This window comes from Lutra lutra, chromosome 9, assembly GCF_902655055.1.
Source record: "Lutra lutra chromosome 9, mLutLut1.2, whole genome shotgun sequence".
In the NCBI taxonomy this organism is placed as follows: Eukaryota; Metazoa; Chordata; class Mammalia; order Carnivora; family Mustelidae; genus Lutra; species Lutra lutra.
The window spans coordinates 99208709-99230553 of record NC_062286.1 but is presented as its reverse complement, the minus strand read 5'-3'; the positions used below and the strand labels follow the sequence as shown (position 1 = coordinate 99230553).

Below are 21845 nucleotides of genomic sequence, written 5' to 3'. Positions count from 1 at the left end.
CCAGGGCTAGTCTACCCAAGCTTATGAGATCTGCCACTGCGCAGACGTCCGCTCCTTCTGGATCGAGAGTTGGGGTGTGGGCTGCCTCTTAGACACTGTTGCTCTCAGAGAAAGCCAACCCATCTGGCATAAGACGACAAGACAAAAACATAGGAGAACTGGTTTTACATAGTCTGTTGTGATTGTTTCCTTAATTTGAACCCCAGATCAATGCTGCCAGTCCTGGCCTAGACATACAGTTCCCTCAGGAAGCCAACCACCTTCCCTCCATGAGCTTAGACAGCTTGGGATCTGCTCATGGCACAGAAGATACTTTTCCCTGTCATGTGAAATAATAGTCATTTGTGTGACCAGATACTTCTGTATCATCCACATGGCTATTTCTTGTTTGACTTCAGGCTCCCTGAGGCCAGCGGGGGGCCTGTCTCCTGTCTCCTCAACCTCACGTCTTCTAGCGCAGGTTCTGGCTCCCAGCAGACAATGAATAAAGGCATGAGAAATAAATAGCTCAGAGCATCAACCAAGAATTTTCTTAACAGTGATGACTGTAGGGTAAGGAAGTGCAAAATTCCAGATATAAATACCCCCGTCTTATCTTGCTGCTAAATATTTGTCTTTTGAGGTCAGAGGTTTCTTTTTTCACTTCCTCGGTCTTTCCTGTGAGATAAAACATCTTCATGTTTGGCTTCTGTAAAAAAAAAAAAACTTCAGTGAAAATCAGTGGTCAGTTAACAATAGCGGGAACAGGCAGGGCTCCGAGATGCTCTATTTCACCCCGTCATTACCCAAATGAAAAATACTTTCAGACGTGCGACACGGGAGAATTGATCTTAGTGCAAATGTTAAAATATGACACGTAGCTTCTGCATTCATTCCAGGCAGCCTTACTCATGGGGATGATGGCACGTGGGTCTTTCATCTTGTGTTTAGTTTTCTTTTTTTTTTTTTTTTTTAAGATTTTATTTATTTGACGGAGAGAGATCACAAGCAGGCAGAGAGGCAGGCAGAGAGAGAGAGAGGGGAGGAAGCAGGCTCCCTGCAGAGCAGTGAACCCAATGCGGGGCTTGATCCCAGGACCCTGGGATCATGACCTGAACCGAAGGCAGAGGCTTTAGCCCACTGAGCAACCCAGGTGCCCCTTGTGTTTAGTTTTCTGAGTGTCATTGCAGCTTCTCAAGAACTGTGAGAATCCATCGCTACCTTGTCCAGAATGTCCACTATTTTACCCTACGCTTAGCAGGTATAGGGCTCCTATAATAAAGGAGGTGGCAGCAGGACCAGACTATGAGGATTTTTTTTTTTAATTATGAAGGATAAATAAATGCATGCAAAATGGGAGGCAAGTTTAAGTCTTCCGTCCTATTTTATGGCCCAATCCATCAGTTAGCTTTTGCTACCTTAAAAAGAAAGCCAACCCCAGAACGTAGTAGCTTAAAATAATAGCCACTTATTTAGTTAAGGATTGTGCAGGTTGATGGTCTGGGCTGGGCTCTGCTGGTCTGGCTGGTGCAGCTAAGCTGACACATGTGTTTTCAGTTAGTGGCCGGTGTGGCGATGGCGGCCTCGCCTGGGATGGCTCACCTCTGTTCTGCGCATCTCTCATCCGCCCACGGGTTAGGGCTCCAAGAGAGTGAGCACGCGAGGCTTCTCGAGGCTAGGGCTTGAAATGACACAGGGCTGCATCTGCCAGATTCTTTTGGTCAAAGCAGGTCACAGGCCAATCCAGATTCAAGAGAAGAGAAATCAACTCCAACCCTTGATGGGGGGAACTGCAAAGCTGCCTTGCAAAAGGCAGGCATGTAGGAAGAGTGGAGAACTGTGGTTGTCTTTGCAACCCACAATACCACGTGAAATGCCAGTATTGTACGAAGGGAATTAACAACATTACGATAGAGAATGAAAGGAAACCACGTGCATAGCTGGTAACTTACGAGAAAAATGGCACTGGGCTGAGAAGAGAGGACAGCAGGAAGAAGTTGAGATGGGTATAGCCTAGGAGAGCCACTTCCATTCTCTCCTTTCCCCTCCCGCCTCACTCTGTAAAAGGAGGATTGAGAGGGAGGGGTGAGGCAGAGCAAAGGGGGTGTAGTTGGTAGGAAACATTTTTTTTCTCTTTCCTCCCATTGTCAGTGGCGGGGGTGGGGGGTGGCAGGTGATGAAGGTGTGGATCTCTCATGTCTCCCTTCGGGGAGCCAGCAGAGAGGGTGGGGAAGGGTCAAATGGTCTGTCTCCCGAATGGCTTTGTTTCCATGGGATCTCAGGAAGGCTTTTGCTACAAACACTGGGCCTCATGAAACTACCACTGAGTTCACGGTCACATTTCATTTTCTCAACAGCCCTATAAGGGTGGGATCATTATTATCCTCACTTTACAGATGGGGAAACTGAGTGCTAAGAGCTCCAGTAACTTGCCCTCGGTCGCAGTTAGCCATTGACACAGATAGGGTTCAAAGCCCAGCTGTGTGATGGCTTCCACGGTGCACTTGGCTGAATCCTGCCACGCTGATGTCACCTGCGGGTTCTACAGAAATGGCGACCCTCTTGCAGGTGTGATCAGAGCACGTGGGACTTACTCCCTCCCCTTCCCCTGACCTCTGTTTGGATCTTGGAATGAGGAGCATGCAGTGGAAGGGTAGGGCTGGTGGGATGACTTGACCCGTGGAGAATCTGGCAAGCAGCAAGTAAGCAGCTACCTTTGGGAAGACCCCCTGCTTCCCCTGGGTAAGCAGGGATGGGTCATTTTCAGTCCCAACTGAGTGATCCATCTCCTCTTCCTGGCTGAGTCCTGAGGCCCCAGCCGCCGGATTTGAATGTTGTATTTCTCGGTACCCAGAGGGTGCTCTGGTAGGGTGTAGTGGAAGCGTAGGCCTCACCAGACCAAGATCCTCAGGCCACTATTGGGCCCGTCTGAAACAGCTCCGCTAGAAATACCTCCTATGCCTCAGTTAACCGTGCACACAGAGGAGCACAGCCTGACTGATGTCTTTCACCGGATTCCTCTTGGATGTTCTCTGGTTCTTGGGCTTCTCCTCTTTCCATGCGGCTGGATCTCACCTATGAAATACAGTGGAGAATGCTTGTTTTTCCTGTTGCCGCTGCCTGTTTAGTTAAAGGCTAGTGCTGCCATCCACTGGCTGAGAATTTTAAAGGGGTTTCATGAAGAATTTCTCTCTTTTCTCGTCATTCTTCTTTTCCCCTCTGTAGTTTCCTCAATTTTACTGGTTCTTTCCAACCTGCAGATGCAGCTTAGAAGCCCAATAGCAATAAGGATAAGTAAGTCTTGTTGGAAATAGCAGCATTGCTTTATGGCTCGTGATGTCAAGGCCTATTCTAGGTCCATTACCCATTCTTTCCTCACGTGGCCCTGAGAGGTAGTGAGACACTGTCTTTATCCCCATTTTACAGATGAGAAAACGGAGAGTGGTGAAGTCATCTGTGTGTCATGGCGTCTGGCACAATCGAGTGCTTGATGAATGTTAGCTTTTATTTGTAAAGATGGGCCGTATCTTAGCTTGCATCAAGAATTTGTGTGCAATGACACAGTTGGACACTCAGTGAAGGAGAGGGTGAGGCCATCAGGATGTGACTGTGAGCAGGTGACAGTGGGTACCTGGGGCTCAATCCCACTGGGGGATCTGTAGGATACATCTTGGAATTGTCCCACCAAGGGACACGGAAGCTGGGGTATTCTTGGAGAAATCACAGGGATCTTTTCAAGGCAATTGCGGACTTCATCATTGTATCTTGTATGTTGCCACCCATTTGTCCCGGGAAAGGAAGCAAGGAAAAGCTATTGTGCATCGTTCCCCTTGGCTTCCTGTACTTCCCCTTCGTTCTCTGGCTGGGCTGTCACCACGCAGCATACTATGCCCATACTCAGTGGAAAATTTACAATGAGCATTTACTTATTAGCTCATGCAACTAAAGGTTGGCTGGGGTTTGACTGATCTGGGTTGAGCTCACCTGGGTGGCTCTGCCTCTGGCATAGGTCCAGCTAGGCTTGGCTTCTCTTGGCTGAGATACGGGCTCGGACCAGTTCACCTGAGCGCATTCTGAGTCAGGCTGGTGGGCAGTTGCTACCCAAAGCAGGTTCTTCTCATGGCCATGACAGAGGCACAGGGGTACAAGTGGAAACCCAAGAGGCCTCTTCACGGAGACTTCTATATTATCTTATTGTCTAAAGGAAGTCTCGTGGCCAAACCCAAGTTAACAGGCAGAGAGGTACGTTTGGCCTTCACTGGGAATGTTTCTACTGCTGACCTTAGCTTAGAATCAATAAGGCACTCTACTGTGCTTCATTTGCCTGGGCTAACCTATGCAAATACAACGTGAAATTTAAAAGTTTTACCAGTGCCAGTCTTCGTTGTCACCTTGGGCAAAATCCCAAATCTTTAACGATATTCTAATTTAGTATTAAATGGGAGATGGTTATTGAAAGCTGTATACCCCCAGGTTCCAGAAACCTCTTTGCTGTCTCAGTCCTCAGCTGGGGATTGTTGCCTTATCTCGTACCGTGACGGCTCATCATGGACTCACAAAGTGTCTGGAGGTGTTGAGCTCTTCTGTCCCAGTTACAACTGGTCACCGGCTAGGTAGCTGCCTCAGATGGTGAGACTTGGCATCTGTCCCTACAGTTGCTCAAGCTCCGAGTGAAATAAGAGCAGCAAGTGGAATGAATAAATTGTCAGTTATAGGGATGTGTGTATTTTCCTACGTTTTAGGAGAAGGCTGGAATCCTGTAAAAATCTCATTTCTCTGCTTTTCTCAGTACCTTGGCTCTCTCATCTGGCGTGACGACAATTTGGCTGGAAGGAGAAGAGGGAGAGCTTTTATGTTGGTGGAATTTGCAGCCATAAATTTACAGGACTTTTTCCAAGTTAGCATGGAAAAGACTTGCCGTTGAATGCTTTTTGTGAGTTATAAGTCATAAAGCATATGCTCAGGGTGGCTTGACTGTTGTGTTCTTGGCCCCATAAAGAAGGTCTGCGGAAAAAACCTAAGCCTTGAACGATTAAACGTCTTTGCAAACACTCATAAGTTATTTATGTGTCCATATACCAGCTGAGCAAGCAAGCGAACACAGATCTTGATGATGCTAACGTCTTAACCGTAGCACCTCACTTTGTCCCGTTAGAGCATTCTAATTAACACATTGTTGAAATTATATGCCCTCTTAATACTAAATCCAAATGCCTGTGAGCTTAGTGGTTCGCTTCTGTCTTTATAAATGCACCAGGGTGGAGGAGACAACCAGATGTGTGAGCCAGTAACTAAGTGTCACTTCTTGGTGGGAAGGACAGTGGGGGAAGTGGGTAAACGAAACAAGGAGGAGAAAGCAGTCATTTTACTGGGCAGATTGCCACTATGGGCAAGGGGGTCTCTGTCCTGCATGTGAGCTCTGGGAGATGATCAACCTCATCTCAGAGTTGCTTCACCAAGGAGTGAGGTCACTGGGTTATTTTATCCACTGATTTCCATCCATCATCGGTGAGGACCATTTCAAGGGGCAGTAACTCCCTGATCTTCTGGTCTACCCGTGGGTGAGTCAAGTATGCTGCTGTCAGAGTCTTCAGAAAGAGTGCCACTGGTACTTGCCATGGAAACTCTAGACTTGTTAAGAGGATGGTAAGTACAGAGGGGACATGAGTGAGGCCCCAAGACATCTGCTACGGGGCATGCCAGAGATTTTCAAGAATGGAAGGAGGGAATTTGTAGCTTTTGAAAGAGCTACAAAAAAAAAAATTTTTTTTTTTTTAAAGATTTTATTTATTTATTTGACAGAGAGAGATCACAAGTAGACGGAGAGGCAGGCAGAGAGAGAGAGAGAGGGAAGCAGGCTTCTCGCTGAGCAGAGAGCCCGATGCGGGACTCGATCCCAGGACCCTGAGATCATGACCTGAGCCGAAGGCAGCGGCTTAACCCACTGAGCCACCCAGGCGCCCCCTTTTTTTCTTTTTTTTAAAGAGCTACTGTTTATCTTAAACAGCAGAAGCTAAATACCTTGAAGGCCTCTAGGACTGAATGGGGGAAAGGTGAGTATTCCTTTGCTTGGCTATTTAATTTTATGTACATTTTGGCACAGACATACAATGAAACATTATATGACCATGAACAAAAAAGGGAGAGCTAATGAACTGATATCGAACTCTATTCAAATTATAGTTTTGAGTAGGAAAAAAGCATAGTGCAGAACAATATGTAGAATATGCTGGGGGTTTTTTTCTTTTCTTTTTTTTTTTTAGGCACTTTTATTGGTTTATAACTTACATGTCCTAAAATTCACCCATTTTTAAGGATACAAGTATGAGTATTTGGGTAAATATATAGTTTTCTAGAAATAGTTTTTTTAGAAATTTCATGTAAGTGGAATCATACAATAGGTAGACTTTTATGTCTGACTTTCACTCAGCATAATGTTATTAAAATTATTCACATCATAGCTTATGTCAATAGTTCTCTTTTTGCTGTGCAATAGTATTTCATTATACAGATATATCACTTTTCGTTTATCTGTCCTATAGTTGATAGAAATTTGGTTTGTTTCAGTTTTATTTTTCCTAATAATGCTGCTTAGGAACATCCAGACATAGTCTTTATGTGGATATATATTTTAATTTCTCCTGGGTAGGTACTTAACCAGTGAAATTTCTGGGACATATGGTAAGTATATGTTTAGTTTTTTAAGGGACACCACACTATTTTCAAAGAGACTGTACCATTTTATTGCATTCCCCCAACACTGTATGAAGGGTCCAGTTTCTTCATATCCTCACCAACAACTAGTATTGTGAGTCTTTCTGAAGTTAGTTATTCTGATACAAGCCTAGTGGCATCTTATTTCTGGTTTAGGGTTTCCTAATGACTAGTGATGTCCAGCGTCTTTTCATGTGCTTTTTTGCCATTCACAAATCTTCTTTGGGGGATATGTCTGTTCAAATCTTTTCTTTTCTTTTTTTTTTAATTTAAAGATTTTATTTATTTATTTGACAGACAGAGATCACAAGTAGGCAGAGAGGCAGGCAGAGAGAGGGAGGGGGAAGCAGGCTCCCTGCTGAGCAGAGAGCCCGATTCCGGGCTCAATCCCAGGACCCTGGGATCAGGACGTCAGCCGAAGGCAGAAGCTTTAACCCACTGAGTCACCCAGGCACCCCTCTTCAAATCTTTTCTCTTTCTCTCTCTCTCTTTTTTTGTTATTGATTTAAAAGGGTTTGGACTATTGTAACTTTTCCTGTAAGATCAACATTATTTCCAAATAAAAAGTTAAAAGAAGAAAAACCCCTAGACCCCATCAGTGCCCCCCCCCCCCCCCCGCCGCCATGCCCCATCTGAATGGTACCCTCTGCAGTTATTTCGTGGTATTTTATCCTCAGTAAAAAACTTAAAGGGAAGGGAGAGATCAGATTTTCAATCTTCCAGAACGAATCATTGTCTGGTAAAGACATGATGGATCTTTATTAAATCAAGACATACTTCCTTGACAACTTTTTTTTTCTGTAAATGGGAAATTGATTATTTAAAAATGCCCAGATGTTAGAGCAAGGAAAAACATGAAAAGGCTTATTATTACTTTTCTTTCTTCAGTCCCTAAGGAGGTTACCCAGCTCCTCAGCGTCCCCCGCCCCCCCGCCCCCGAGTATGGGTAAGAGACATTTGGCTCTGTGTCTGCCTGCCAGTGTAGTGCGGGACCTGGCCACGGAGGGGTGAGGAGGGCTGGTCCGCGCATGGGCACAGGCGCTTGCATGTTCCCCAACGGCTCTCCCCTCCCACGCACTCCATGCTGACCTTGATTACAGCCGGTGCGTCTGTGAAGTTGTCTCTCTTCCACTTCCCACCAGATCTTCAACTTCTACGATATCTCCCATAAGTAAAGTGAAACAAAGATATGCCCGCAAATTTATTAAGTTCAAACAGAAATTAATGGGCCAGTTACCTAATAGCAGATGGAGTAAAGAACAATGAGATGGAACAGAAAAATGTTCTAGTTCACCTACCTCCCTTATCCTTGACTTTCAGCGGGTTGGCTTGTACTTACTGGCTTTTGATTTTTCCAATACTTAGTGGGTACGAACTATTCATTCTTTCATTCATTGATTGAATCTTTAGGAGATCCTACTATGCACCCGACACTTTGTGAGGCCAGAACCAGCCCGACAAAGTGCTTCCCCAGGAGATTCCCACCCTAGTGAGAGAATTAGACAATACATAAGCAAGCAAGTAAATACACACTATGTTAGATTATAATAAACATTACAAAATGAAATGAAATACAATAAGGAGGTAGAGACAGATGGGTTCATACAAATTCTGGAAGGATGTATACTATACAGGATTAATAGAGTTGATCATTTAAATTATTTATTTACTTATTTTAGAATTTTAGAATTTTCCTATAACAAACTTGGGTTGCTTTTGTAATAAAATGGTTATTCTAAATTTGCAGAAAAACATTAGATTTGAATGTCTGCATGGTCAATCAGATCACTTGTATCCTCGTTTTATGACTGGAAATATTGAAAAAAGTCAACTGGAAAATAACACATAGTCTTTATTATCTGGGAGTGTGGTTTCTGCATGTTGGGAATTTTGATATTTGGAAATACAAGATAAATAAATTACAGAAAACCAGACATGGTTATAAAATGCCTTCCTGACGGGTAATTGGAAATGATGAATGATCCCTTCAAGTCTTGGTAAATTGTAAATTTTGCCAAGTAGGTCAAAATAGAAAATGGTAGCATTGATGAAAGATGCGGGAACCAAAACATCTGAGCTCAAACTGCTGTTTCTGACATTGTTTTGTTTTGTTTTTACTGGCAATTGGGAGTGTAAACGTGTATCTAGGAGTTAGACCATAAAACATAAAGTGGAGATTTCAGTCAGTTAGCTTGGCCGAAGAAAACTCCCAAAGTTGGAAAATTCAGACAACGATAAAGCATTTGAAGGCTTTACCCAGGCTGTTTGCAGGAGGCCCAGCTCCCTGGAACAGATGCCTGTGGGTATGGGATGTGGGGTGATCGTATTGCTGGCTCCTCCTTTCTTCCCTTCTACCCTTCCCAAACCTCAGGGCCCCACATGCCCAACTGTACCTTTTCACTGATTGGTGCCACTTCTCAGGGGGTGACATTTCATTTCATAACATCACCACTTAGATCATAGCAACCACTCGAGATAATGAAGCAGGAGAGCGAGGCTCTTCTCTCACGCAGTCAAAGAATGAATCTCATGGACAAAGAAAGTGAGTAAAGCAATAGAGTTTTATTAAGCGAGAATACAGAAAAAGCTCTCAGGAGTGAGAGGGGTCCCAACACGACTATCCCTGAGGGCTTTTAGGGTTGGTCATTTATAGAAAGCTAACCAGGGAACTTAAATCTTTTTTGACTTCTCTACTGGTGGCACAATTGATTAAGGATGAGTGATAACAACTTTAATGGCTGGCTTCTTTTAGGGTCTGGTTATTTTTGTTGGTTACAGGTGACTGTCATACAAAAAGACACACACACACACACCCTGGACACCTAGAGCAGGGTGGTCTGCTGTGTTCCCTTATCTCTGGTTTCCATACACCTCTGCATTTCTGGGATTTCTGTGAGCCTGATTACATAACCCCGCCTCTCTTTCCCTACCTAGCCTCTCCTGTCCCTTACTCAATAATAGTGTGGTCACACAACCCCCTCACCCAGATGCCCACCCAAAATTTTCCTGCCCCACACTGTCAAGTCATTCGATTTCTGGTCCATACTGATTTCAAAATCCATTTGGCTCTCTCTGGTGCTGGAATAAACAAAATCCTATCCAAATATGAACTTCATTTTATGTTTTGTAAACTTCGTCATGTTTTCTTGTAACTAACCAATTCACATTCATCTTTATCTACTTAACCAGTGGCAAAGAAACTCAAAATTTGTGCCCACATGGATTATTCATTGGCTTGTACTTGAAGTATAAGCTCTATGACTCTACTCATTGTTTCCAATAATTTCCATTATTTCAAAGTGATTGATCCCAGTATCTTAGAGGCTTGTTTTTTGTTTTGTTTATTTTTGACTTGCTTATTGATTAATTTCTTAGGGAGCCCAACTTCCACTCCCTTATTTTGCATTCCTAGACAACTCATTACTGAAAAGTTAAATAATGTTACTCCAGAGAATGCTTATAGTAATGAGGCATAAATTTTATCTACAAAGATAAAGTGTACTTCAAGAAAAAGTTACCATCTTAAGATTTGATGGTATTCAACAAAAATTAAAGAAGGTGTCTAAATGACTATTTGAGATTGAATGAAAAACAATATATTGGCTCCTTTTTTCTTACAACAAATACCAAGTTCATTAAAAATAATTCATTTTTTCAATAAAATACTTTGATAAAATGTAGATTTATTAGGCTTTGTTTTGAAAATCTGCCCTCTTTTTCCTTCTTTGGACTTTGAAAAAGCAGAAGTTACGCTGACATGCTCAGTGTGGTATTTGCTGATGTGTGAGTGTGTGTGTGTATGTGGTTTTAATTTTTAGTTGTTTTTTTTTTCTCCTGCAACCTTTTCTTTTACTTAATGTGAATCATATTATATTTTCCACTCCTGAGCACTGTGATTCATTGCCATCTATTTCCTCCGGAGCTCTCTACCCCACAGAGTCCTCTGGGAAATTTATTAGTCACCCACCAAGCAAGGCACCTTGTGTGCCCATGGTCAACATCCGCTCCAACAGCTGCGTCTTTTGGAGGAAGATGAAAGTTGCTGTAGCATCTTCCTTTGGGGAAGTAATAGGGCATCAGTTTGGGGGTTTGTATGGCTTATTGTACTCCTGGATTCATCTTTACAATTTAACATACAGACAAGTTGGATATCACAAATGACAAATGTATCATTCGGTCAAGAAGCTTTTCAGGCAATACTTCTGACCTCAGGAAACAGGTATGAGAGTTGGTCACGATGCCTTGCCTGTGGCACATGAGTAGAGTGTTTGTGGATGGGCTGAGTCTTAATATTTGAATGTAGTTTTGAAAAAGTTGCAATAGATTCATTTATCTCAAACATATTTTTGTCAAACCCACTTGGGTCTAACTTCAGAAAGTTTCAAGCCAAAGGATTTTTCTTTAGGCCAGACTTAATGAATACATGCCTAAAGTCATACCTTAATTATATCAATTATTTTTTTAAGATTTTATTTATTTATTGGAGAGAGTGAAAGTGAGAGACATCACAGAGGGAGAGGGAGAAGCAGGCTCACCATGAAGCAGGGAGCTCGATGCAGCAGGGCTCGATCCCAGGATCTTGAGATCATGACCTGAGCTGAAGGCAGATGCTCAACCGACTGAGCCACCCAGGTGCCCCAGTCATATCAGTTATAGTCTTGAGGTTTCAATGTGCATTTCACATTGCTGACTGATTTTGACTGCATCAACCCGTAGGTTACAGTTTGATCTTACCTCCATTTGATACCACCTGACCTAAGAGCACTAGGACTACTATCTGTGCAGTCAGAAGAACTCTTTAATTTTATTAGTCAGAGTAAAGCCTCTTCAAGTTTATGGAACTAGAGCAGTCGAAGAGCAGGGACAAATAGTTAAACAGGTAGGTAGGCTGAACAAGGTGTCAGAAAGTCCATTTCTGGGCTGACCCATGGGAGGCATTGGGAAACTACTTTTGCCTTGCTAGGCCCTAGGTTTCTTAAGCCCGTTAGCATGGGGAATTAGAAGTGGGAATGCAACAGAAAACAGGGCACACGCATAAGGGTTAGGCACGGGCGATGTGGAATCAGAACTGGGTCACACAAACAAAAACCTGACCATGTATTAGATGGACACAGAGAAATAGAATACTTTAACCTCCGCTGTTAAGAAAATATTACCAGTTTTAACTCACTGAGACAACGGAAGCTCTCGTCTGGATATTCCACTTTTTGCCTGTCCTGTTGATTGTCTGGAAGCTCTGGGGAAATATAGAACATAGTCACCTTCCAACCTGGAATTAGGATGTAAGAGTTGGCCCGCTGTCAGGACAGTCCTGGAGAAACACGTTCCACCCCAGCTTTGACACTGGCCGGCAGTGAGACCTTGGGTAGGTTGTTTAGCCTTTGAGCCTCACTTTCTTTACTGACAGAGTTAAAGTGGGGCCAACTCTACCTGAAGGCTTGGGGTGCTGTGTGGAAAAGGGTCCTGAGGTACCCCATTGGGATTTTTCACCACAACCCATGATTGATGTCTGTGGTGTCAGGGAGAGAGGAATCTGCTCTCAGCCGTCCACACGCTCAGTGAGCCCTCAGTTTCCTCCTCATGCCAAACACACTCTGAGATGTTGCGACTTATGGCAGGTCCAGATGCCATATTTGTTGCTCACTAGCTAGCCTGAACCTTGCTCGGAAACCTTTACAGACGCAGGAACTCAGGCAACCACAAGGGGAGACCCAGGCCTTAGGTTGTTTCTCTTAATTGGACTCAGAGCTTGGCTTCCTGTGCAAACCGCAGTGCCAGGGTGTTGTACCACCCTGGGAGCTGGTGCCTGGTGGGAAACTGGACTATTCCCCGCTGTTCTGGAATTTGTAGGCCAAGGAGAATACACTCCTTTTTCCAAAGGTGCCTTCCATGAGCTTAGAACTAGAAAGGAAGTGAATGGTCTCAAGTGGTGATTCTCATGGGTGATGCCCGGGATACTGGGTGCCTTGACTGGTCCCCTCTACCAACAACCAGCCAATCCAGGGCAACTCCGAAAAAACCTATTTTTGTAAAGTCTTCTTGTTTCAGTTTCCATTCCGGCTGCCGTGTTCTGTTCTAATGATTTTGTCACTTTTGTCACTTCTGGCCTTTAGAATAAGGAAGTGTTTGTTTCCATGTGAGTCAAATAATGTTTGTTCTCTCCAGCCTTTTCTTTGTTTCATATTTTAGACATTCCATAGAACTTAGGTTAGGGAGTGAATTGGACACAGTGTGAGCTAGTCCCAGAGCGTTGCTGCGGACGGTACTGACAGTGCTCCTCCAGAAGAGCACTCTGGTTTCTGCCTCAGATCGCATCCATGTCATTCATTGGCCATGCTATAGACCCCCAACAGCTCTGTGTCTCCACTGCCTGCCTGTGTGTCTGCGCTCCAGACTCCTGTCTCTCTCTTGGTCATCTCTGCTTTGGGGACCCACTCCAAAAACTCAGATGGTCCAAAATTGAGTTCTTTTGTTTCTCCCGCTACACGTGCTAGTTTTCTAGAGGCCATGTTTTGGTGAATTGGACCACCTCCACTCATTTCCTATAGCTGAAACCTGAATGCAATCTTAGACACTTTTCCCTCTTCCTACCGCCCCCATGTATCAAATCCTTATACCCCTAGATTTCACATGAGTATATACCACACCCTTTATATTCATCTCACGTATATATTACCTCCTCTTCTCACCCCCAGTGGCCCTCCACATTTTCAGTCTCCTATCCAGAAGTATTCAGCGATGCCTTGTCATGACCCATACGGTCAAACCTAAATGTGTTTGCATTGCCTACAAGATGATCTGTTCTGGCCAGCCTCAAGTCCCCTTCCGCTGAATACTTGGGGTTCTTAGCAGTCACGAGCAACACTGGATTTGTGGTTTCTCCAAAGCACATCCCCCCTCACTTTTATGGCATTTCTTGTGTTTTACTCTGTGGCTGGAACCCCCTCCATGCCTACTTACCCTTCTAGGCTCAACTCAGAGGTTACCTTCCTTGTAAAGCTCCTCTGGTCTTCTGCAGAGGGACTTACGCTTCTTGTCGTCTGTTCCTGTTGCACAGGTCATGACTCTCAATTTTAGCAATGGTCTTGTAAGTGTCTTGGTGCAGAGGGTAGCATTGTAATACACATGCTTTCTCCCTTTGACCGCCTGCTATATCGTAGGTGCCCAATCATGCTGCTTAAATAGAAGAATCGTTGAATGACTTGTGGGCCCAGATGCACCCATCCTCAGGCCCACATTGGGAAAGCAAGATCTGGAAAGGTGAAAAGCAGCATTAGAGCTGGCTCATTGCTCTCTCTTGTTTTTGAAGGATATCTTCACACTACACAGGAACATGGCCTCTGGGACCTTCAGACCCACAAAATCCATGCTAGTCTGTGTCCCCATCCTTTAGGGCGGACCCAAGTGTATTTTGTTTCTAGGTGGCCCAGAGGTCTGCACTTCCTGGCAGCTTTGTAAATGAGAAATGCTGCAGGACAGATATTGGACAGGTTGACCAGTTCTCCAAGACTGAGGAAGAGGCTGAGAGCTGCCTGGATCTGATCGATCAGTGGAGGTGGCAGCACTCTTTTTTCCTTCCTGTGTTTTCTCAGAGCTTAAAGATGAATGTCCTGTAATGAATCCAAAGACTGGAAAGAATTTTCAGGGGCTGGATCAGTGGAATAAATGGAAGAGCCCATATTTGTATGAGGTAAGGAACTCTAAAAGCCTAGAATAGATTCTAAACTGATATCCTGATTTCATCTTTAAGACTCTCTTGCTCAGGGCCTGTCCTTACTCCTGTCCTGATCCTCACTAAGTACCTGTATTCTGTTAGGTGTTAGAATTATATTAACTTACTGTGATGAGCAGCGGGTGTTGTATGGAAATGGTGAATCACTGTGTTGTACACCCAAGACTAATATTACCCTGTATGTTAAGTAACTGGAATTTAAATAAAAGCTTAAAAAAAAAAGAGTTATATTAACTTAGAGCACTAGTAAAGCCTCAGCTAATGATCCTTATTCTCACAGGGACAGTAGATGGTCACTGATTTACACTAATGATAGAGATACACACACACACACACACACACACAATTATCAGTCCCGAATGCTGAATCACTGTATACATCTATTTGGATGAGTATAATGAATTTTTAATTATGTGTGGTCACTCTTTATTGCTCATGCTAATATATGCATTATTATGGTTACATAATTTTGATAATAATTTAATAATTAATTCAACTTAATAATTGAAAACTGCTTTGCATTTAATATATTATTTCTTCATAATGTACTCTGTCAAAGGAGGTGGCTGTTGTCATAAATCCTTATGTTGGTCTAGCAGCTTAGTAAACCAAACTTTTAAAAAATCTTTTAAATAATTTCTAGTGACTGATAAGAATCATTAGAATAGCTAGCACATATTAAGGACCTACTATATCCCAGGCGTTATGCTAAGAAGTACTTTTCCATAGATTATTGCATTTTATACCCATTTTACAGATGAGGAAACTAAGGCATGGGGAGACCAGCTGCTCAAAGTCTCCCTGAGATGGACCCTTCCTTGTTTTAGTAGTTACAGAGCCATAACAAGGAGATTTCTTTTTCTTTTTCTTTCTTTTTTTTTTTTCTAAAGATTTTATTTATTTGTCAGAGAGAGAGAGAGAGAAAGCACAAGCAGGGGAGTAGCAGGCAGAGGGAGAAGCAGGATCCCTGTTGAGCCAGGAGCCCAATGTGGGACTCGATCCCAGGACTCCGGGATCATGACCAGAGACAACAGCAAGCGCTTAACCAGCTGAGCCACCCAGGTGTCCCGCCAGGAGATTTCTTACCTTAAAATCAAAGCTAACTGATAGCGAACATGGTAAAGAAGCAGAAGGTAGTGAAAATATTTATGCTTTAAAATCTGAAGGCTGAGTTAAGTTGTTTCATCCTTTAATCTCTGTTTGACCTTCTCTGAGTGAAAGTGAGTGAATGGTAGTAACACCTGCTTTGTTCCTTCTACAGCCACCCAGAGACTGGTGTAAGCATCAGGGGAGCTACTCATTGCATAAAAGTGCTTTGAAAGCTGGACCTCAGTAAGGCCTACTTTGGGGGACTGAACTAGGCCTCCCTCCAGATGACACTTTCCTTCTTGGAAGAGTCCTGGGGCAGAGAAGGAAGCTTTCAAATCTGTTTCTTACCACCACTTATCAAAATTGCAAGAGGAGGGGGTTGTATGCCTACTCTTGGTTGAACATGAGATGATTTTAGACATCAAAAATAAATCTTTTTTGAGCTTAGGGATTCATTTTAAGATTATTTAAAATATATTACCTAGCACATCAAATTGTGATATCACCATGTTTATTGCTTAGGATGAGTTAAATTTATTTGTTTTTAAATGAATTGACTTTTAAAACCCCCCACGTTGCCTCTCAAATTCCTCATATCAGGGAGATCGTATGATAGTTGTCTTTCTCTGATTGACCTATGTCGCTCAGCATAATACCCTCTAGTTCCAGCCACGTTGTTGCAAATGGCACGATTTCATTTCTTTTGATGGCTGCATAGTGAGTGTTCCTTCGGGAAATGATTGGTGGGACCTGAGCTTTTGTACCTTATGTCTTGAGTTCATTTTTTAAAAACTGCTAAAGACCATTTTTCTTCTTGGCTTCTATTGTGTCTCTGACAGCCAGAACTTGAAAAAACAACAAACCCAAGACACAAAAATACCCCCCCAAACAAAAAACTCTCTTCTTGAGGTTCTAGGAAGCTCCTATAACTGTTATAAAATCCAACTCACAGGGGTGGATACAGGTGTTAGGGGGCCTGAGGTTTATTCTATTTGGGGAGCCCCCTTTATAAGAAACAATTAAAAATTCCTAATGCAAAATGCCGGCAGGCCCCAGGAAGGGCTCTGGCCACCGTAAGGGCCTTGAAGGACCCTTGAATGTAACTAGATGTATCATAACTCTACGTCTGCCTGCATTAATTTTTGCCACATCCACAGAACATTATTATTCATTTACTTTTTAAAGTATGTGCAGTAGCCATGTGTTTTGTACCCCTACTCACAGGATTTCACATTTATTTCGGCCAACTTTCATTTTGTGAGCCTATTATCTCAGGTACTTGAAGTGTGTTTTGTATCACAATCATGTTGCCTGGTCCCATTTTTCTGAAGCATGTTACAAATGCCTCTAAGGGTAGCCCAGATGTTTAGGTGGTACTCAGATGGACATTTTCTATACTTTTTTTGTTGTACCTTTTAATTCCTATGAAGTTAATTTATACTCTAAAATATAATTAGTACATCAAATACATAGCTTCTTTTTATATAAATTTAAGTTAAAAAGGAGTCCATTTAAAGAAGGTCCTTAAGCCCTTCTGGTACACAGTGACGGGAACTGTGAGGGCAGTACATGAATGTCGGGTGTTCGGGAAACACTGACTTAGGAGGTCCGACATTTCTCTGTCCTGTAACCCATTTGTCAGCTTACCCTTCACTAAGCCCTTAGCCTAGTTCAGTTTATTAATGAACATCCTGAACAGGACAGGCATGGGAGGAAACTAGGGACCTGCTCTGGGATGGTTGGAATCCGTCAAGTAGGGCTTCCTATGTATGGTCATTTAATTATTGTACTGTCATCCTCTTAGGCACAATTTTCCATCTTGCTCAAAATGTGTCATTTTTTTTGGCTCCTTTCATGAAATTCAGCTCCATGGTAACAGATTCTTCGTAATTTCCTAGTCTAATAGCCCTGCCAAGAACATAATAAGTATGGCTAAGCTGACACAGCTTGCCTTTGGACACCCAAGCTTATCCCTGAGGATGAGCACTTTCTGCCAAACCATTTTGCCAATGATCCCAACCATAGTCAGGAGTAAGGTGGCCCGCAATCCCACAGCTGCATAGCTGGAAGAGTCCACTGTCTTCTCTGTTTCTGAAACTGGAGGTCAACATTATCCACCAGCCTTGGCCCAGCACCTCTTCAGTTTCCTATGATACCTTGAAGATAACCACAAATTATCTCCTGTGCATTTTATTTTTAACTGTAGCCTGGCATGTGATCCCACCAGATTGGGAAATGGAGACACCTATGGAATATCCAGATACTTGATTCAGTCCTGAACATTCATGCTGGCTTCCTATTTCCAGTCTTACAGTCTTACATCTTTCTTTATTTGTTCATGTTATAGGCATTAAATACTCGGGTGGACAAGGAATTGAGTGAGCTTGCTTCTCTTTTATTCTGCTGCCATTGAATCTTATCTTCTTCCAAACCTTTTAAAACTTCCTTTATGGTTTTACTTAGCTTTGTTTTATTTGCAAAACACTCCTTCCTGACATTATTCATATAGATCTGCCTCAGGAGGTAGGATTCAGCTATGCCCCTGGAACCCCATACCCATATTTTGTCCTTTCTTGCGGAGCTGTCTATGCAAACACATTGTTGTGATTCTTCTCTCTGTACTTACTTGCATTCGTGGTGTTAGAACCCCATTGCCAGGAACTTCCCACCCTACTTGATGAGAAGGAAGACATTTTTTATAAACTGCTAATCACCTTTAAGCTTTTTGAAATCTCTGCTCATAACTACAAAATTCTCTGCCAGACTAGGTTTCTCATTCTGAGCTGAGTTGAGTGTAAGGATGATGTGAGAATTCTGTCTCTTGGTGCCCATGACCGCCACTTCTCCCATGAGTTCCTCCTTGTGATTGGAAGGAAGACAAGAATAGAACGCCCTCCCACCATTTGCTCAATCTTCTGAGGCTTGAGTCTGCCAGCGCGTTAAGTCAGGGGTGTGTCATCTGGAGTTATCACAACGATACTATGAGAATGTGGGTGCACAGTTGAATTTCCCAGCAGGTCCATCTTCAATCTCTCTTCCTGATTTCTGTGGCAGGAACTAATCACTCATTTCCTGCATTTGACGGGCTATGGCGTCCTGCCATTACAATAGCGCTGTTTTTCATTTATCTTCCTTATTTTGCAGCATGAAAACTTGTGGATGCATAGATTCTATCTCAACTTATAGAGAAAGCTTACTACTCTCCAAAGCAAATGAACAAAATCCATTACTTATGAACAAAACACAACAAAGTATGTCCTACCTTTATCATATTCTGATTAAGAGTCCCATTCCTTGTGGTCTCACTGACTCCTGTGAGGTTCTATTGAGCTGGCCATTTCCTCCTCTCCCCCTGGATCCAGTTTTGCTTCTCCATGACTCTGCCCTGTGTTGCACCTGAACTGGCCTAGCTATGTTTTCTCTGGGCCCCCTTTGATAACTGGCTTCCTGCTGGGTTTGGCCAATGCAAAGCCCTGATGGATACTGTGGGTGGAAGGAAGAGAAAAGCCAGGGCAGTTCACCAAACGTGGTATATTAGTGACTCAGATTTGTGCCTCAGCAAAATGACAGGTTACCTGGAGTCATCACTGGAGAATTAGGCCCATGAATGGTAAGGACTACTGAAATGACCACAGGATGAGAAGAAGCATTGGTGAGAGGTTCATGGAGGGTATAATTGGTCTGGGTCTAGGGAGTACATGGGTATTTTCCTGGCAGTCATGACCACATGCTCAGAAGAGGAAGAGTAGATGAATGGTTATGGAGAAAATGGAGATTCATCAGTCAGAACTGTAGAACAGAGGGCATCAGTCATGAGAGATGAAACAGAAGAGAATATTGTGGGTCTGGTGTATGAAGGATCTTTGGGAATAACCTTGCTAAGGAATTTGCACTTTCTCCAATAGGCAAGTTCGCTGTAACCCTAGAGTTCTAGGATGGGGAGGAGCAAGAGGACCAAGCTATATTAGGACAGCTCCATTAATAATCTACTTCATGTACCAAGCTTCTACAGAATACTGTATCTGAGAAAATGTGTTGTGGCTTACAAAGTTCCAAGTGCGCTGTTGTGGGTGATAGGAATCTATTGGTCAGGGTATTCTGATGCATACAACTGAATCGCCTGTAGCTGGCTGGTGTAGAAAGGGATTTTGAGGAACAGAGTTCTCAGAATCATAAAAGGGAATCAAGAGGTGGGCATCAGGCTGAGCTTCACCAGTGACTGAGAGTGACGCAGTAGAGTCAACTGCCAACCATCAGTGAGCTGGCGAATCAGGAGATCCCTCCCCAGCTGCTCTCAGAGCCACACCAGTTCTGCCATGGCCACTGACCCTGTCTCTGTCCCTGCATCACTCTGTTTCCAGCAAAGCTTTGGATGAGCTCTTCTGCTTGGCGGAACCTAAATCACATGATGGCATCCCAGCAGCAAAGAGGCCAGGAAATGAGAATTTTGCTTTATTCTCACATTCTATGTTAGAAAAAGACTTATCCTGGGGCGCCTGGGTGTCTCAGTTGGTTCAGTGTCTGCCTTTGGCTTGGGTCATGATCCCGGGTTCATAGGGTTGAGCCCTGGATTGGGCTCCTTACTCAGCAGGGAGTCTGCTTCTCCCTCTGCCCGTCACCCTGCTCGTGGTCTCTTTCTCTCTCTCTCTCAGATAAATAAATGAAATCTTAAGAAAAAAAAAAGACTTATCCTATAAGACGTTATCGAAGTGTAGACTATGGTCAAGAGATTTGAGGCATACACAAATGACAGGTGTTCACTTTAGGAAGGCACTAATTTTTTTATCTCTTATTTTTTAATTTTTAAAAAGATTTCTTTATTTGAGAGACAGAGAGAGACAGACAGACAGACAGACAGACATCCTAAGCAGGGGAGGAGTAGAGGGAGAGAAACTCAAGGAGACTCCCTGCTAAGCAATGAGCCCGATGTGGGGCTTGATTCCACAACCCTTAGATCGTGACCTGAGCTGAAACCAAGAGTTGCCTGCTTAATTGACAGAGCCCCATGCACTAACTTTTTTAAGGGAAGGCATATAAGATGATGTCTGTTCAGGCTGCTCTGATAAAATGCCACAGTTATATAAATAAGAGAAATTCACTTCTAATGGTTCTTGAGGGAAGTCTGAGATCCGGTGCCAGGATGGTTGGGTAAGGACCCCTTCTGGGTGGCACACTTCTGTTGTAGCCTCACGTGGTGGGAAGCATGAGGGAGCTCTGTAAGGCCTCTTTTATAAGGATGCTAATCCCACTCAGGAGGGCTCCACTCATGATCTAATCACCTCCCAACTAACATCATCGCCTTGGGCATTAGGTTTTAAATACATGAATTTGGAGGGACACAACTAGTCAAACTATAAGAGATGAAATTTTCATTTAAAACTATCATTTTGATGAAATCACTCAATTTTTTAGCCAATGCCAATCCTGATGCCTGAGACCACTGGTGTCTTTAGGTAGCCTCACATCTTATTTTAACAGGTTTTCTGAACCCAAGTTAGCAGTTCATTAACTTTTATTAACTTTTTATTAACTTTTTATTAAAAGTTTTATTAACTTTTCCTTTTATGGCATGATCTTAGAATCCTTTCTTGGTCCGTCTCTGACGTGTCCTTCTTGCTCAGTTTGGTGAGGACCACCTGCTTCTTGAGATAGAGAACCCTCCTGTGTTACTTGAGGAATATTCTCAGAATGTAACCATCAGCCATAAATCCTAGCCCTTTGCAATCTTGTTTCCCACTGGCTGTAACATACAGGCACATGTTTATCACAGTGTCCTGAGGCCACTAATTCACTCTCCAGGACCCTAAGTGTGGTTTGGATGGTATTTCCGGTCGCTGCAGAATAAAGATGAGCAATTGCCATATGATGTGTCTCTGAAGTGAGTGAAGTGTCATCGGTGTTGTGGACACTGTGATGTGCCACCAGGCCACCTTCAGGGAAGCACTTGTTCCCAGCTGCTGGACATCCCAACCACAGGCAGCCTTCAATGTCAGGGGTGCCTGGTCCCTGACATTAAGGGGTGCTTCAGCTGCAGAGAACTGCCTAGTCCAGTGTCATAGCCATTCCCAGAGGGACCCACATGCAATGACTATTGGCTGTAGGGGTACAAAAGGCCAGCCGTTGCAGCCCGACTCCGGACAACTGTGGCCAGGATCCTAGTTCCCTGTGGGGTTGGCTGAACCCATCCCCTAACTTCACTTCTCCCTCTGCCTCTCCTGCTTCCTCCACTTGGATTCCACAGGCCTTGGTCCCGTGGGTGCTCCTTAATAAATCTGCACACTAACTTCTGTCTCTGAGTCTACTTCCTGGGGACCCTAACCTACAGTAATTA

General features: G+C 43.5%; 1 protein-coding gene across 7 annotated transcripts in view; it reads left to right on the top strand.

The window, feature by feature from the left end:
- Positions 1-21845, top strand: part of RIN2 (Ras and Rab interactor 2) — a 243456-nt gene that overhangs the window by 58184 nt on the left and 163427 nt on the right. The window contains exon 3 of one of the 7 annotated variants that reach the window (XM_047744489.1): positions 14286-14383. The exons of the other annotated variants lie outside the window; for them this stretch is intronic. Coding sequence (XP_047600445.1) covers positions 14309-14383 — 75 coding nt within the window. The 5' untranslated portion in view covers positions 14286-14308. The remainder of the gene's footprint in view (positions 1-14285; positions 14384-21845) is intronic. 7 annotated transcript variants of the gene reach the window in all.